Source organism: Choloepus didactylus, chromosome 2 (assembly GCF_015220235.1).
Source record: "Choloepus didactylus isolate mChoDid1 chromosome 2, mChoDid1.pri, whole genome shotgun sequence".
In the NCBI taxonomy this organism is placed as follows: Eukaryota; Metazoa; Chordata; class Mammalia; order Pilosa; family Megalonychidae; genus Choloepus; species Choloepus didactylus.
Window position 1 is genome coordinate 228,320,442 of NC_051308.1, and position 17,470 is coordinate 228,337,911.

General features: G+C 56.4%; 2 protein-coding genes across 3 annotated transcripts in view; one reads left to right on the forward strand and one right to left on the reverse strand.

The window, feature by feature from the left end:
* HSPG2 (heparan sulfate proteoglycan 2) overlaps positions 1-6,994 on the forward strand; it is a 99,015-nt gene extending 92,021 nt beyond the window's left edge. Inside the window, 12 exon segments of the mRNA XM_037828248.1 lie at positions 283-381; positions 735-956; positions 1,209-1,453; positions 1,783-1,954; positions 2,045-2,167; positions 2,273-2,329; positions 4,535-4,610; positions 4,722-4,800; positions 4,923-4,993; positions 5,147-5,230; positions 5,593-5,696; positions 5,786-6,994. Of these exon segments, the coding sequence (XP_037684176.1) occupies positions 283-381; positions 735-956; positions 1,209-1,453; positions 1,783-1,954; positions 2,045-2,167; positions 2,273-2,329; positions 4,535-4,610; positions 4,722-4,800; positions 4,923-4,993; positions 5,147-5,230; positions 5,593-5,696; positions 5,786-5,958 (1,505 nt within the window). The 3' untranslated portion in view covers positions 5,959-6,994.
* LDLRAD2 (low density lipoprotein receptor class A domain containing 2) lies at positions 5,094-17,234 on the reverse strand. 2 transcript variants are annotated; one of them, XR_005215475.1, is made up of 6 exons: positions 17,043-17,234; positions 14,821-15,273; positions 11,521-11,652; positions 7,667-7,828; positions 7,233-7,532; positions 5,094-5,728 (listed from the first exon to the last, which is right to left on the reverse strand). XR_005215475.1 is itself a non-coding variant. In XM_037828249.1 (5 exons), exons 1-5 carry the CDS (start codon positions 17,119-17,121, stop codon positions 7,315-7,317), a joined length of 1,044 nt encoding a protein of 347 aa, XP_037684177.1. In that variant the 5' UTR covers positions 17,122-17,234; the 3' UTR covers positions 6,584-7,314. The 2 variants fall into 2 exon arrangements, 1 of the variants encoding a protein (XP_037684177.1); XM_037828249.1 differs by lacking the exon at positions 5,094-5,728 and having other exon boundaries at positions 6,584-7,532.
* Between the last annotated feature and the right edge of the window lie 236 nt (positions 17,235-17,470).

Genomic DNA, 17,470 nt, shown 5'->3' on the forward strand with positions numbered 1-17,470 from the left:
TCCCTCTCCTTTACTGATACCCAAGTACCTAGGACTCTTACCCAGGTACTCACCACCCCACATATTGTCTGGAACACGCAGACGCGCAGTTGTTCCCCACCCCGCCGTCACCCAGTCCCTCCTCCTCAGCCCTCTGGGCAGCCGGAGGCCGCACCGAGCCTGGCCTCGCCCACCTCCTGATGCAGCCCTCCCGGGCTGGCAGGCAGGGCTTTGACATCAAGCCCCCTCCACAACCCTCCAGTCACCCCGGTGTCTTCCTCACTGGCCGTGTTCCCCACCCAGAGGCCTGTGGGCCCGATGCCACCTGTGTGAACCGGCCCGACGGCCGAGGCTACACCTGCCGCTGTCACCTGGGCCGCTCGGGGGTGAGATGTGAGGAAGGTGAGTAGAGCCAGGCCTGAGACACCCGTGAGGGCGGGGGAGGCCGGGCAGGGGCCCCCCAAAGCCAAGATGGGCTCTGTGAACCATCAACTCATGCCAGAACCAGAAGACCTCAAGGTCACCCGGCCAAGCTTCTGCCCAGCCGGATCCCTTACATGAGGGCGCCCTCAGGGGCTTCCCATTTTGTTGGGGATCCTCCCAGCCTGGCCTGCCTGCCAGGGGCCAGGGCTCGTGTGCTGTTGCAGCTGTTGCCCAGAGCCCCTGGGACTGGGACGGGGGCAGGTGGGGATCCTGGTGGACCCCCCACCTGGGCTCTGGCACCCCCTGCCCCCGGCTGAGCTGAGCTGCTGCAGGTGTGACCGTGACCACCCCCTCCATGTCGGGCACCGGCTCCTACCTGGTGCTGCCCGCCCTCACCAACACACACCACGAGCTCCGCCTGGACGTCGAGTTCAAGCCGCTCGTGCCCGACGGACTCTTGCTGTTCAGTGGGGGGAAGAGCGGGCCTGTGGAGGACTTCGTGTCCCTGGCCATGGTGGGCGGGCACCTGGAATTCCGCTACGAGCTGGGATCAGGTAAGCACTGGGCGCCAGACGGAGATAGGTCTCTGGATGCCAAGCTTTGTACCCTCCTGGCTGTCCATGGCCCCAGGAGGCGGGTAGAATAAGTTCAGGAGTCAGACTCCTCCTCCATCATGTCTCTCATCCTCTCGGGCCTCCAGCTCCTCGTTTGGGACACCAGGGGGCTGGGGGAACTTTGGCATCTGTGTGTGGTGGGGCAGGGCGGGGGCCCCCCGAGTGCCCAGCCCTGCCTGGTGTCCTCCCCAGGGCTGGCCGTTCTGCGGAGCCCCGAGCCGCTGGCCCTGGGCCGCTGGCACCGCGTGTCCGCAGAGCGCCTCAACAAGGACGGCAGCCTGCAGGTGAACGGCGGGCACCCCGTGCTGCGCTCCTCGCCAGGCAAGAGCCAGGGCCTCAACCTGCAGACGCCCCTCTACCTGGGCGGCGTGGAGCCCTCCATGCGGCTGCCCCCAGCCACCAACATTAGCACTCACTTCCAGGGCTGCGTGGGCGAGGTGAGGACCTGCGGCCAGGGGACGAGTCGCAGAGGGGAGGGGAGGCAAACCAGGCCACCCCTGCAACCAGCTCAAGACTCTGGGACCAGACATGGCTCCTCTCTGAGCCTCAGTTTCCTCATCTGTAAAATGGGGATGATAACACCTACTTTGGAGGGTTGTACTGAGGATTGCCTGCCCTGAGGGATACTCGTGGCCCACCGCAGCCCTAGAGTCCCCTGCTGCCACTCAAGCCCTACCCTGGGCTCCCAGCTACCCTCTGCTGCATCCTTCTCTCTGCGGGCACACCCCATGCCCCCATTAGGCCCTCGGTGTACCTGTGCCCACAGGTCTCTGTGAATGGAAAGCGACTGGACCTCACCTACAGCTTCCTGGGCAGCCAGGGCATCGGGCAGTGCTACGACAGCTCCCCGTGTGAGCGCCAGCCTTGCCAGCATGGTGCCACGTGCCTGCCCGCCGGCGAGTATGAGTTCCAGTGCCTGTGTCAAGATGGCTTCAAAGGTGGGTGAGCCTGCCTGGGGCATCGGGAGGGAGGGCGTGGGGCAGGCAGGGCCACAGCCCCTGCCCTCTCACCTCTGCTCCGGCCTGCAGGAGACCTCTGCGAGCACGAGGAGAACCCTTGCCAGCTCCGTGAGCCCTGTCTGCATGGGGGCACCTGCCGGGGCACCCACTGCCTCTGTCTGCCTGGCTTCTCTGGCCCACGCTGCCAACAAGGTGAGCGGTCCTGGCTGCACCCCGCCTTGCTCCTGGGCCCTGAAGCTGGACATGGTGCCCACAGGGCGGCTGTGTCCAACGACTGGACCCCTCGTTTCCCTACAGGCTCTGGACATGGCCTAGCAGAGTCTGATTGGCATCTCGAAGGCAGCGGGGGCAATGGTAAGTACTTGCTGTGAGCAGCCAGGCTCATCTTTTCCTTGGCTTAGGTCTCCCAGCCTCTTCTTCCGATGCTCGCCCCACACACCCTCATTTCTGGCCTCCAAGCAAGACCAACCCATGTGAGGGCTCACTGGGCACAGAAAAGCAAAAAGCACAGCCACACAGAGCTCAGTTTTGCCCCGTACCTGCTGGCTAGGTGACCTCAGGCAGGCCCTTTAACCACTCTGACCCCAGTTTCCTCTTCTGTATTCATGCATGCAGTCAACAACCGTCTCTATTGCGTGCCCAGCCTTGCCTGGGGAGTAGGAAATGTAAGATGAATAAGGCAGGACCCTTGTGCTCAAGGATTCCACAATCTGTTTAAAAGTGAAGACAGTAATTAAGAATGAATGTTTGTGAACATTTATTATATCCCAGGCACTATGCTGCCTTATGGACTCATAACTTCTTGTTTATCACTAACGTAATAGGAGAGGCAGGGGGTGGTGGTTAAAAGCACGGACTCCAGAGCCAGCCAGCCTGGCTTCAGATCCTAGCCCTGCCACTTACCAGCTGTGTGACTTTGGACAAATCACTTAGCCTCTCTGTGCCTCCATTTCCTCGTGTCTAAAATGGAGGTAGGTAACTGTTAGGCAAAACTCTCCACCCCCAACACATACACAACACGCTCTTGGAAGCTCTCCCACAACAGACATGACTATTTACATAAAACCCACTCTTAGCTAACGTAGCAGTCTGAGCAAGAACATAAAAATTTTCCATAATGTAATAACCTCCCTGATGTCAACGCCTTAGCTTACCCTAAACACCCCTGACATCAACGCCTTATCTTACCCTGGGCAAACCAATCCCCCGACTTCAACTCCTTGCTTCTCTGTCTTACTGACGAACAATTATTTCCCCAGCCCCCTTCCCAAAAAGCTATAAAACTTCACTCCCACCTTTGTTAGGAGCTGTTGCCATTCTTTGGCTTCAGCCCACCTGCACATAAATAAAACTTTCTCCATTTGAGCTTTGGTCTCTTCTCTTCCGGGTCAAAAAAACTGACAGTAACATCCTTCCCCAAGGCTTTGGATAAAATCTTGTGTGAGGAAAAAAAATTATCTCGTGTATTTCAAATGCTTAGAAGTGTCTGGCACAGAGTGGGTAGTCAATGAAAATTAGCCTTTGTTAATAATTTATCTAACTCCTCGAGTTGTTGTAAGGACTCAGTGACACAGGAATCTCCCAGCACGGTGTCTGGCACATAGCAGGTGCTCAGGAAATGTAAGCTGTCAGCCCCATCATTTGGTGGAGGGTGGAAAGCGTCCCCTGCCCTCGTGGCTGCCAGGCCCACAGTGGCCAGTGCTGGTCTGCAGGATGGGCCGGGAGCAGGTGGGGCTGGGGATGTGGGGCCCACGCCCAGTGGGGACGCTGGAGCCGAGAAGCTCGGTGGTGATCTGGTCTTCCGCCTCTTGGGAAAGTTGCTCCATCACTCCGAGCCTGCCTTCCCATCTGTAACGTGGAGGGTCCATGAGGTTCTTAACTGTCGTTGCCACAAACCTCGGTGGCCCACTGTCCCGGCTGGTTCGGGACAAGGAGTTTCTCAGGCTGTGGGACTTTCAGTGGACAGAGCCGGCCAGCAGGGACGGGGTCTACCCCGCATGCCCCCTGCCTGCATAAAGTGCAACTCGTAAGATTTCAGAGGAAACCAACTGGACCAAAATAAGGACATAAAAAGAGTTTTTAAATTTTCTTATATGTAACGTCTGCACTTCTTTATTACATCATTAAATAACAAGATCTAGCGGTGATTCTGATAGCAACTGCAATTTCAAAATAACAATAAGCATAACAGACATTTGGAATATCTGCAACTACTGCAATGTGACAAGTAAATATTTGTGACTTTTATTAGTGACAAAGTCACAGGCCCTGCTACTACTATTTTTAGTTTGCTGGCTACATTCCTAGTGGAGAGAACTGCTAAATTTCAGTGAGACGTGAGTGAAAGTAAGGATGTAGTGTTTTTCACATCCAAGTTCACAGACCCCCTGAATTCCATCCCGGACCCCTAATGTGGGGACCTGGGGCATCCGGGGACCGCAGGCTCAGAGCCCCCAGAGGAAGTACACGTGGGAGTGGAGGTGGGGACCAGATGAGGCGGTGAGGGATGGTCGCCCTGACAGGTGAGCAGGTGCCTCACCTGTGCCCCTTCTCCCGCAGACGCCCCTGGGCAGTACGGAGCCTATTTCCACGACGGTGGCTTCCTCGTCCTCCCTGGCCGTGTCTTCTCCAGGAGGTGAGCTGGGTGTTGGGAGAACCAGTGGGCTCGGGCAGGACAGTCCCAGGGAGGGGAAGGGGCCCTAAGACACGGGCACCTCTGCCCCCTCACCTGCTCCTGCCCCCGCAGCTTGCCCGAGATACCCGAGACCATCGAGCTGGAGGTGCGGACCACCACGGCCAACGGCCTCCTCCTCTGGCAAGGCGTGGTGAGTGTGGCTGTGGGGCCCTGGCAGCCAGGGCCGTGGGGAGAGAGGAGACAGAGGCTACAGGGTCTGGGACCCTGGCTCTCCAGGCTGGGGACCCCAGAGACCCTGTGCTTCCCTGGCAGGAGGTGGGCGAGGCCGGCCGAGGCAAGGACTTCATCGGCCTCGGGCTTGAGGACGGACACTTTGTCTTCAGGTGGGTCCTGGCATCCCGGCCCTTCTGTCCCCTCCCTGGCTCCCGACTCCCCTTCCCCCTCTACATGGCTGCTTCCCCCGGGAAGTTGCCGCTTCCCCCACCCCAGCCGGTCCTGCCCCAGCTCACACTTTCTTGGGCCTGTGTGACCTGCAGCTACCAGCTGGGCAGCGGGGAGGCCCGCCTGGTCTCGGAGGACCCCATCAACGATGGCGAGTGGCATCGGGTGGTGGCCCTGCGGTAAGGGAGCCCAGCTGGGCATCGGGAAAGAGGCCCAGAGTCTGGGGACGCAGAACTTGAAGCCAGGGTTGGGGACAAATCCTGCAGCCAGAGCATGGACTTCAAGTACAGGATGGAACTCCATGAGTGGGACGGGGCAGGCAGGCACCGAACGGGATGGAGGCAACCAGGGGCTGGGCAGTGGGGACCTGGAAGCTGATTTGGGGGCCAGATCTCTCATCCAGCGCGGGGAGAAAAGAACGTAGTGGGTAGAGGTCCAACTCTTATGTCTGGGGTTTCCATGGCAAAGGCACAGGGCTCTCTGTTGGGTCAGGGAGGACAGGGAAATCCGTGGTGAGGGGCCTGACCCAGTCCCCCCACAGAGAGGGCCAGAGAGGCTCCATCCAGGTGGACGGCGAGGAGCTGGTCCGCGGCCAGTCCCCAGGCCCCAACGTGGCCGTCAACACCAAGGGCAGCGTCTACATCGGTAAGTCCTGGGCCCAGGGAGGGCACGGGCTCCTGCAGAGATGGAGTGGACATGGCCTTCCTCACCTCCTGGGCCTTCTGTCCCCCCAGGCGGAGCCCCCAACGTGGCCACGCTGACCGGCGGCCGGTTCTCGGCGGGCATCACGGGCTGTATCAAGAATCTGGTGCTGCACTCCCCCCGGCCCGGCGCCCCACCTCCACAGCCCCTGGACCTGCAGCACAGTGCCCAGGCGGGGACTAGCACGCGCCCCTGCCCCTCGTAGGCACCCGCCAGCCCCCCACGGACTCCCGGGCAGCGTCCCAGCCCAACAACGTCGAGTATATTATTATTAATATTATTATTATGAGTTTTTTTTGTAAGAAACTGAGGCAATGCCTGCTTTGCTGCTACCGCCCTGGGCTGGACTGGAGGGTGGGCATGCCACCCCCCCCCCCCACCAACACACACACCCCTGGGCAAAGCCACAGGCTGGTGGGCAGGACAGCTGGACAGGAGGGGGAGCCTCAGCTCCGGGACTTGGGGCCACGCCCAGAGGCTGGGTGGGCCCAGAACCCTACTCCAGGTGGAGCCCCCAGGGTGAAAAGGGCCACCTGTCTCTGCAGTCCTCGGGCCACCCTCATTCCTAGGAGAACTTCCGGACACTCCAGCCCCAGCTTCCATCCAGGGCCTCACCAGCTCCCTGAGCAGGCGGGGGCATTCGCAGCAGCCTCGGCCACCCTCCCCAGGGTTGGGAAAGCTCCTTAGGGGCAGCCCTGGAGCAAATGGCAGCTCACCCCCAGGCAGGCAGCCCCCTACCCCTGCCAGCTGATGCCCCAGCCCTCCCCTACCTCCTCCCAGCCAGCCAGGCCACCTGCCCCTGGCAGCCTCCCTCCCACCCAGCCCCCTGGCCTGCATCCCACCCCCAACACCCAGCCCAGGGCCTCCGCCCTCAGGGCCTGCAAGGGAATCCGCACCCCAACTCTCACCAGGAGCTGCTACCCGCAGAGCCCAGCACTGAGGTCTCCCAGCCTACACCAGGCTACACCCACCACTCATCTGGAAGTGAAGGCCCAGGGACGGTGGGGGGGGTGGGGAGAAGGTTAGTGCCTTGGGTGGGGGAAGCTGGGACCGTGAGTGGGAGGGTTGGGGAGGGGACATGACAGCCCCGCCCCATCCGTGGGAGCCCACTGGGGACAAGCACCCTCCCCACCAGCAGCCCCCAGCCTGTGGGGCCGGGATGCCTGGCCTCTTTGTCCTAGAAGGGACCCTCCTGTGGTCTTTGTCTTGGTTTTCTTAAATAAACGGTGCTATCCCCGCCAGGGCTGTCTCCTGTGTCTGACTAGGGCTCCACTTGGGGGCACCGGAGAGGGGAGCAAAGTGGGGCAGCTTCGGGTTAGCGCGGCCCCACTCCCTGCCCTGGGCCAACCCAGCAAAGTGCCAGCCATCCCTCAAGCTGGAGGGCCGATTACCATGTGCAGGTCCTGACAACCCAGCGAGGCAGGGGTTACCCCGTTTCCCAGAGGAGCAGACTGAGTCTCAGAGGGTTGAGTGACTCACCCAAGGTCACACAGCAGCCCAGAGGGGCTTAGCATCTAGGGTCTGTCAGACCCCAAGCTCTCTGCTCTAGTGCCCACAGCCTCTAGGGGTGGCCTCCCTGACTCTGGCAGGCTGGCCCACTTGGCCGCAGCCCCCCAGGGGCGACCCGGTCAGGACCCGTGCTGCAGCCCAGGCAGATTCCACAGGTGCCAGCCCGCCAGGGCAGCCGGCCGGAGCAGCAGCAGCAGAGGAGGCCCAGGAGGAGGCCGGTGGAGGCCAGGAGCAGTGAGGAGGCCAGCGCCAACCCCCACAGCCGGGACCCTGAGGAAGGGACGAGAGAGTGCACTCAGGCCTCTGCCTGAGCCCACCGCGCCCCTCCTCACCCCCTCCCCATCGCCCAGGGAGAGGCGCGTGTGGTTTTGGTGGGAAGATTGGGGGTGCCAGGTGCCACCCACCTTTGGCTGCCGCATCCTGGGGAGCAGGGTCCCGGCCTGCAGGGGGACTCCTGTCCGCTGCAGTCTGGAGGGGGTCCGCAGGCCCGAGAGCCGGGGAGAGGGTCAGTGGCTTGGAGGCCTGGTCATCCACGCTCCTGGCCCAGCTGGGCACCGGGGAGATACCTGCAATGGGAGATGGTAAAGAGTGGGAGGCACGCCACAGGCACTTCCCAGGCACGTCCACGTCTCGTGTAACCTCAAACCCTCTCTGACATTGCCGTTATCTGTATCCCCATTTTACAGATAAGGGAAATGAGGCACCGAGAGGTGAAGTCACTGGCCGAGGGCCCACGGCTGGAAGCAAGGGAGGAAGACTTGAACTCGTGCACGCCAGCCCCAGGGCCAGGGTTTCTGAACGGGGCTTATTCTCAAGGAGCAGGGAAAGGACGGGAGGGGCTGCCGGGCACGGAGCATGTCCTGTGCTCTGCACCGGGCCCTTTCCATGCAGTGTTTCACTTAAAGTTTATGACAACTTTGAAAGGTAGGCTTATCCCCATTGCACAGACAGGAAATTGCACAGAGAGGCCCATCCTCCCACTCCCTTGACTAGGGATTCTGGAGCTCCCTCTCTGCTCCGGGTGCTGCCCCAGGGACTGGGGATACAGCAGTAAGCAAAACAGCCAAAATTGTCCTCACGGAGCTGGCCATTTAGTGCGGGAAGAGTGACAAAAGGCGAATTGATGTGTCTAGTGTCAAATGGAGATGGGTGCTGTGGAGAAAAATAAGGCAGGGAATGGGGGCGGGGGGTGCTGCTTTAAATAAAGGGGTTAGGAAGGAGCCGCTGAGAGACCAGCAGCTAGGTGGAGGCTTGCAGGAAGCAGAGGAACCAGCAGCCAGTTCTCCCAAGAAAAGCCTTCCAGGCGGAAGAGGCAGCTGGTGCAGAAGCCAGGAGGCAGCCAGCGTGGAGGCCAGGAACGCTGAAGTTGCTGCCAGGAGGCCAGCGGGGGAGCCGAGGGAACAAGAAGGCAAGAGAGAGGAGAGTGCCGGGGCCACAAGGTGCAGGGCCTGTGGGCCCCTGGGAGGCTTCGCTTTGGCCCAGTGCGCAGGGGCGTCAGTGGAGGGCGTTGAGCATGGGGTGCCGTGATTTGATTTAGCGTTTTAAAGGGCCCCTCTGGAGGGGGAGCACGACTTCCCACTCCTTAGTGGGAGCTGCTTGTAGTGACTTCCTCCAGAGAGGACAGTATGGGGGGGGGGGGTACTTAACTTGACACCTGACCAACCCTCCCTCCTCCAGGCGATCAAGGTCAACATCAACAGTCCTAAGTCACGTTGATGGGTTCAGACCTTGATATGATGCGGTGAAAATGGCCCTTTACCTCTGTGATCTTCCTCTCAGGAAGACTTATCAGGAGAAAAACACCAAAGTCAGTAGTGGGGCTTCTACAAAACCCTCAGCCAGCCCTCTTCAACACTGTCAAGGTCATCAAAAACAAGGAAGGTCTGACAAACTGCCACACCCAAGAGGAGTCTCAGGGGAACTGACAACTAAATGTGATGTGTCCTGGCTGGGACGATGGAACAGAAAAAGGACATTGGGTAAAAGCAAAGGAAATCTGAATAGATTAATAATAGTGTGTCAATATTGGTTCATCAATTATCACAAAGGTGTCACCCTAATGTAAGCTGTTAAGAAGTAAAACTGGGTGCGGGGTCCATGGGAACGTCCTGTACTATCCGCTTAATATTTCTGTAAATCTAAAATTATTCTAAAAAATAAAGTCAAGTAATTTTTGTAAAGGCCCCTGGACTTGACGGCTTGGCTGTGGGCTGGGAGAAAAAGAAGAATGAAAGGTAACTCAGCAGTTTGGGGCGTGAGCAGCTGGGATTTGAAGTTACCATTTAGCGAGAAGGGGGAGAGTGCCAAGGACAAGCAGGATGTTGGAGAGGTGGGTCAGGGGTTCAGTTTCGAGCAGGTTAAGCTGGAGATGCTGGCTGCACACCCACCTGGAGATGCCCATAGGGAGGGGGTGATGTGACTGGAGCCCAAGGACGAGTCCAGCTGGTGATACAGTGTAAGCGAGATTGCCAAGAGAATGAGCGTGGTGGGAGGTGAAGAGGACTCTGGCACTGAGCCTTGGGGCTCTTCAAACACAGAGTGTCAGATGAGAAGGAACTGGGGAAGGAGACTTGAGGCTTGGTGGGTGGGCCTGTGGGGTCCCCAGGAGAGCCAGGAGTGGTGGAGCCTGTCAAACGCTGCTGGAAGGTAGGTAAGATGAGGACTGAGCATGATCATCAGGTTCAACAATGTGGAGGTCACTGGTGACCTCGACAAGAGCTGTTTCGTGCCCAGTGGGGGTGAAATACCTGATTGGAATGAATCGGAAAGAAGATGGGAGGGGAGAAATTGGAGTAAATTTGGACTGCTCTCTCAGCAGAGAGATGTGGTGGTAATTGGAGGAGGTGGTGGAATCAAGAGGTGGCAGCTTTTGCTGCCAGTATTGTATTAATGGCAGAAATGACAACACATTGGCATGTGGGTGTCAGTGGTCCAGATTTGAGGGTGTAGAATTGCAGGAGTGTGGTCCTTGGCTGGGCAAGGGGGTTGGGAAGGGACCAGCTTCAGAGAGGAGCACGCAAGGTTCATCACCAGTAGCAGGCGGGAGGTTCAGATGATGGGCACAGGTTTTATCCCACTTAATGAATGAGAAACTGGCGGCAACGAGTCATGTGACAATTCAAGGGCACAGCCATCTCCCAGTCCAGTAGCTCACTCAGCACACACTGTTGCGTGAGAACCTGCTTGAGAACAGGTGAAAGTTTTGCAGGCATGAGCTAAGGGCTAGCTGGAGATACAGAGATGGAAGGCAGGCAAGACCGCAGCCTTCTAGAGCTCACGTCCACCCTGTGCCACTCTGCCAGAGAAGAGACAGCAGAGCCCCAGCCTTGCCCGAGTCACCCATCCATCTCCTGCTTGTCCCAGCCAGGCCATGACCTCCCCTCGCCCTGATTCTCAGGATAAAGGAGGTGGCCAAAGGTCATCTCATCCATTCCCCTGTCTACCCTTCCCACCTCAAGCCAGGCCTGCTACTGACCCACACAGCAACTTAGAAAAGTGCACCCACTCTGGGTGGACAAATTAGAAAAATGCACCACCCCCTCTAGGCAGTCACAGCTCTGCAAGTGCAAGGTTTAGTGGAGGGACAGAAACTTTGAGTGAAGGAAAAATAACCCTTCCCTGGGCAGATGCAGCCCACCCCTCACCCCCAACACCACATTCATTCTTGGCAAGCAGAGCAGAGGTGGATTTCCACCCTCAGCCAGCTGCCTTTTTGCAGTGAACACCTGATGTGGGGTGGGAGCTTCTCCAGACTCCCAGGAAGGATTTTCCTGGGTGATCTATTCTGGTCCCCCATGTGTAGGTCATTCCTGGTTATGTCGCTTCCTGGCTTTGTGACCTTGGACTAGTCATTTCTCCTCTCTAGGCCTCAGTTTACCCATCTGTAAAATGTGGGAGTTGGACTGGATCAATGGTGTTCAAAGTATGTCTTGAGGGTCATACTCAGGCCCCTTGGGGGACATCAGTCAGCCAAGGATCGGAGACCCCACCCCCAGTTAAGCAGAATGTCTCTTCTTGTGATGTCTTGGGCTTTGCACCAGGTTCCATTTGGGAAAAAGTTTCCACCACTGAAATGCATTTGGAAGCAGCAATTAGATCATCATTAGCACTGTCCCAGCTCTAACTCTGTCCAATCCTTGGGTCCAGCTTCTCACCCGTTCCCCACTGCTGTGCTCCCCCGCCTCACTCTCTCCCACTGTAATGAGCAGGGAAGGGACCTTGGGGCCCGGCTGCCCACCCAGCTACACCCATCACTGACCTCTGCAGTCAGCCGGCGGCCGGGAGGCCTGGTCACTGCCGTCGCCACAGTTGTCCATGCCCCAGTGGTCACACACCAGGCTCGGGGGGATGCACCTGCCATTCCGACAGCGGAAGTAGCTCCCACAGGATCCTGGGGCCAAGAGGGGAAGTCTGGAATGAGGATTGGGCAAGGCCGGTGACCCAGCAGGGTATGTGGCCCCCTTGTGCGGGAATGTGGGCGGAGTGGGCAGGATAGAGCAGAGGTTTGCATCCGCGAGCAGAGCATGGAGGAGCATTTCATGGGAGAGAGGTGTATGGTCATAAGGATGAGGGTGATGAAGATCATGGCCAGCATTAAAAGAGTTCCCATGCTGGGCCAAACACAGTTCTAAACACTTCTCATCCTAGCTCATTTAATCCTTGCACAACCCTACGGGGTAAATACTTTCCATGACCCCATTTTACAGATGAGAAGACTGAAGTACAGCAAGGTCAGGCCACTTGACCAAGGTCCCCCAGCTCATAGCTAAGCAGCAGAGTAAGGAATTCAGCCCCAGGCAAGCTGGTTCTGGAACACATGCTCATAAACACTGAGCACACACTGGGTGTGAGTGTGTCTGTGAGTGTGTGGACACCAGCTGAGCCTTTCCAGCTACTCTCACTCAGGGCTTTGCACTGACCTCCATATAAGAGCAGCACCCCCAGCCCGACACTCCTACCCTCCTTGCCCTCTGCAGCACTTACTGCCATCCGCAGACCATTCATTTATGGTCTGTCTTCCCCACAACTACACCAGCTCCAAGAGGGCAGGGACTACTCTTTTGTTTACTGCCATATCCCTGGAGCCTAGAACTGCACCTGGCACAGAGCAGTTAATTAATATTTGTTAAGTGAATGAATGTGCACATGGGAGAAAGAATTGTATGGCTTGGTGCACAGGGTATGGCAGACACGCTGGCTTGTCCAGAATCCCATTCTGTGGAGAAAAGGCAGCTCTGATGGAACTGACCAACACGTGGCTCAGAGGTAGGCATGTGGCTCAGGCCTGGTCAAGCAGAGCATCCCATTTCCTGGACACTGGACTGGACACATAGTCTACACAATTTGGCCCCAGGACTTTTGCTAGAGCCTTAAGAAAAGATGCTTGCTCTCTATTTTGTTGAAGTTGGAGAGGTGAACTTGTTGCTCCAGGATTATCTTGCAGCCAAAACAGAAAGAGGAGCCGGCTGGGATGGAAGCCAAACAGACCAATGCAGTGCACAGATAGAGAAAGGGAACAAAGAGACAGAGCCCAGGTGATATTGTTGAGCACCTAGATCCAGTCACACCTGAATCCACTCCATATGCCAGTTATAGGAGCTCCCCCCAAATTCCCTTTTAGCGTAAGTCAATTTGAGTTGGGTTTCTTTCACTTGCAAATGAAGGCGAATACTCTAATAAGTAAAAGCTGTGTACATCTAAGAGTGAATGTATATAAGAGAGGAAACACAAAGTGAGTGTGGAATGTATGGAAGTCATATTTGAGTGTCAGTGTGAGAGTGTTTGCATGAGCTTTGCACATGCAAGCAATTGAGACTGTGTGTGACCAGAGGATGTGAAATGAACCTTTCCTCATTCAGATCACAAAACGGACTCAAGGAAGCCAGAGTCATGACAGGGCTTCACCACTGCCACCTTCCTTCTGGAGCCCAAAACCTCTAAGCACAGAGCAGCTGCAACATTTTTGACCTCCCTGGCTGACACATGCAGGAGGCCAAGGCCACAGGGAGGGACAGTAAGAAGGAAGGAGGGAGGGAGGAGGACACACTGGGCTGATTTCCAATCAGCCAGTGAGAACTGTTTCCAAAACAACTTAATAGGGCCCTTGGCATGCTACAGCCTACAGGAGCCAAAAAGGAGGGGACCTCAGGCACATGGGCCATGGCCCCAAGGATTTAGGGTGCAAATTTTACATAGTTCATCCCAGAGCCAGAGATGCTTATGGGGAAGAACGAGAGAATCTAAAATCCAAAAGTCAGACCACGCACAATTCCAGGGAAAAGAAAAGTGGGATTTGACCAGAGGCAAATGCGACCACATGGGGGCGCTCTCCAACCTGCTCAGGTGTTACAGGCTGGTCTGGGGCGTGGCATGTCAAGGTTCTCGGTGAACTTGTGTTGGCAATTAGAGAACCCCATCTCCTCGTCTCAAAGTGCACATGAGCCCATGTTTACTTCTCAAGTCTGGATATTTTGCTGGAGATAAAGCTTCTCTGTGGTTTTGGAAGCTGCTGGGCTTTGGCAGCTCACCTGCTCGCCATCACTAGAGACAGCCTCTGCAGGGACCTCAGCAAGTGGCTCCAGTCCCAGGAACCTGCTGGGTCTCAAGCGTGGAACTCAATTCAGGTAGGAGGACACGCTCTGATAGTTCGATCCCAGCTGCTGCTCCACTTCTGAGCAGGTGATCTGGGGCACATTACCTAACCTGCCCGAGCCAGTTTCCTCATCTATAAACCTGAGGATAAGAACATGGCAGGGCAGAGTTGAAATGAGGAATAAATAAGATCCGGTGTGCGAAGGGCCAATGCTTGATAAACGATTACTATTAATTTCAGCTCCAAGAGTTCCCTTTTGTTGCTTCAGTGGTTTTCCGTTACTTACAACCACAAGAGTGCTAACTATGCCCCTCTACAAACATCTGAAGGACTGACCCGGGACAGAGGAGTCCCTGTGGGAACATGATTGCGTGTTGTGTGATGTGAATTGTGTGTATGTGCAATGCATGCGTGGAATGTGTGTGTATATGGTGTGTGATTGGGTAAGGTGTACAAGAATATGCATTTGTGTGTGAATGTGTGAGGTGTGGTTCTGTGAAGTGTATGTGTGCAAGGTGTGCAGGGTGAGTGTGCAGAATGAGGTGTGAGTATTATGGTGTGTGCAGTGTTGAACGTGTGGATGTTAATGTATGAGGTGTGTGTGAGGGCATGCAAATTGGGGGAGGGGGTTAATGTGTGTGTGTGTGTGAGAGAGAGAGAGAGAGAGAGAGAGAGAAAGAGAGAGAGAGAGAGAGAGAGAGACAAAGAGAGAGAGGGGATTTGAGTGTGCATGTACCAGGGACTGGTAAGGAAGTCTGGCAAACATATCCACCAGACAGGCTCTTGGGCCTTTATGGCGACCCCCTGACCCTCCCACCATGCAGCCTCCTGGGGCCGCCCTCCCTCTGTTGGGACCCAGCCCCCTCCATCTTCTTATGCTCTCAGCAGAGGGTAGGACCAGGCCCCCCATTCGTGCCCTCAGGCCCAGAACCCCACTCCCCACCTCCCCCAGAAACCCGGACCCACCCAACCGGAAAGAAGTGACTTCGCCCACGAAGTCCACGCGGGGCTGGCGACCTCTCGTGACCAGACGCAGGCCCAGGGAGGGTCCTGAAGATGCCACTGAGGCCGGGATGGTCAGGCCGCAGAGAGGGGACCCCAACGGCCGGGGCGCCCCCGGGGAACCCTCGTAGAACTGCAGGTAGGAGCCTGGGGCACACGGGTCGGCGGGCTCCGGGAAGGAAGCGTTGGACGCTGGGGGCGCTGGGGACCCTGGGGACCCCGGGGACGCCGGAGTCAAGCTGTAGACCAGGAAGAAGCGGAACTGGAAGAGGATCCTGTCGCCGGAGGCCGCCGCCCGCATCCAGAGCCCGCAGTCGGTGTCCGGAGCCACGAAGTAGAACTTGCGCGAGGCGGCGTGCGAGCTCAACAGGAGCGCGTCCCCCTGCCACGTCCGCCCGCAGAGCTCCACCAGGTCCGCTGCGGAGAAAAGCACGGACCCTGGAGCCAGGCAGCCTGGGTCCAAGCCTGGCTCTGCCCTTTCCGGTTGTGTGATCCCAAGCAAGCGTTTTTGTTTTTTTTTTTTTCTTTTGAGGATTAAATGGTCTAATTCAAGCACACAATCCTTTAACCAAAACCTTGGATGTGTTTCAGAATTTCCCAGATTTTCGAAAAATACTATGATGTAGATACAGTATATTATGTTGCAGCCCGAAATGGAGCCTGCAGCAGCCCTCCATGATTAAACACATTCCTATTTCTAGAATAATTGTACAATCATTCACCCTAGAGGGCCAAATAAATCCAATAGACAGTGGCCTGTCAGTTCAGGACAGATGTTGCCAATAAATTAGCTAAGAACAATTTGGTTTTCAGAGCCTTTTGGGTTTTGGAACTGCAAGTAAAGGGTTGTGGATGTGTATGTGTACAGTGCGTAGAACAGAGCCTCGCGCTTGGTGAGTATTATACAAGTGTGGGCTATTGTTATCTTATTCAAGATGGGGCAGACAGACACCCAAAAACCATTCCCTGTTTCTCCTTGCTTAAAGAACCCTGATTTCCCTCAGCTATCAGAGAGAAATGTGCCAAGCCCCATTGGTGATTGGTCTAAATCAAGCCTTGTAAACCTAAATCCATTTGCCAGGTTTAGGGATTAGTTTGTGACCAGTCTGGCTAATGAGACTTAAGGAGAGGTTTTCTGGGGGTTCCTGGGAAAGTTCTCCTTCCTGATTTAAAAAAAAAAAAAAAAAAAAAGGAAAGAAAAGAGGGAAAGGTGTGTGGTGAAGAGCCCCTTTTACTTTCTGCTTTTGAACGCTGTTGACTAGGGATGTGATGTCCACAGCAGCAGCAGCCATCTTGCAAGCATGAGATCATGAGAATTACAGAGAAGGCCTGACATAGTTGAGCTGCTAAATTAGCCATCTCTGGAACCACCCACAGCCACTCCTGTTAAGTGAAATAATAAATGTCCTTTGTCCTTATGGTTTAAGCCCCATTTAGATTGGTTTCTTTTACTTACAGTTAAAACACCTCCACTGCTAAGTGTTGTTGTGAGGATCAAATGAGCTAATGTGTACGTGCTCAGACTAGCTCTGAATTTTATAAGTACAGGCAGAGAAGAGGAGTTGTGTTTCCTGGTGCAGGGTCAGGGTACCAGTGGCTGGGAGAAGACCAGCAAGGACCTGGGGCCCGAGGGAAGACCCATCGGGGCTCAGGATGTGGGAGCATTTTCCCATCTCTGTGCAGACCTACTAAAACCAGGGTCTGCCTAGGGTACACGGGTCGGCAGGGGTGTAGGGGTGTGGCTTAGATCCGGAGCAAATTGAGCACCTTCTATGTGCCAGGCACTGTCCTGAGTGTCCTGCATGGTTCATCTCATCTTATATAGAGGTAAGGGCTATTTTATTTCCATTTTACCACTGAGTCTTAGAGAGGTCAAACAATTATCTTAAATTGTGCAAATGTAGGAAGAGGGAGAGGACATGCATGAATGCAGGGCTGTCTGACTCCAAAGCCCACAGTATTTTGGGCTGGTGGGCCCACCCCTAGGCCCCTGCTTCTGGGTGACTCAGTGCTCCAGCCTTCCAGACGGGCTTGGAGTGAGCTTGGGGGTGCCAAGCAAGACCAGGTACAGGGTTTCCCGGCCTCCCCCAATTCCAGGGGCCACAGCCTGTCAGAGTGATTGCTGATTGGGGAAGAGACCATCTCTGATGGTAGTGGGGACCCCAGCCAAGCCCGCTCATGCTCACCTGTCTCCAGAGCAGTTAAGGTTAGGATGGCTGTTCCCAACAGGAGCAGCTGGGGCAGCAGCAGGAGACAGGCCTCCATCCCGGCCCTGCTGTGCCCAGCAAGAAGGCAGACCCGCAGAATCTTCAGCTTGGGGTCTTTGGACAAGGATATGGGGTTCCAGCCAGACCCATGGGGAGTCTGACAGGAACGGGGAGGAGGGGAAAGCAAGGCCACCAGCTCTTCTGGTCTCTTCACAATACTCTTTGTGCTCTCTGTTCCAGATGCTCCTCCTCTGGGTCAGGATTGTGTCTAGAGGTTGCCATGGAGATTTGAGGCTGGGGCTGGGGCTGGAGCCTGGGGCGAGAAGGCCAGAAATCGGAGAGAGCGTCCGCTCAGCCCCTGCCAGCGGGAAACCAGGAAACTCAGATCCGGTTCTGCTGCAGGGGAG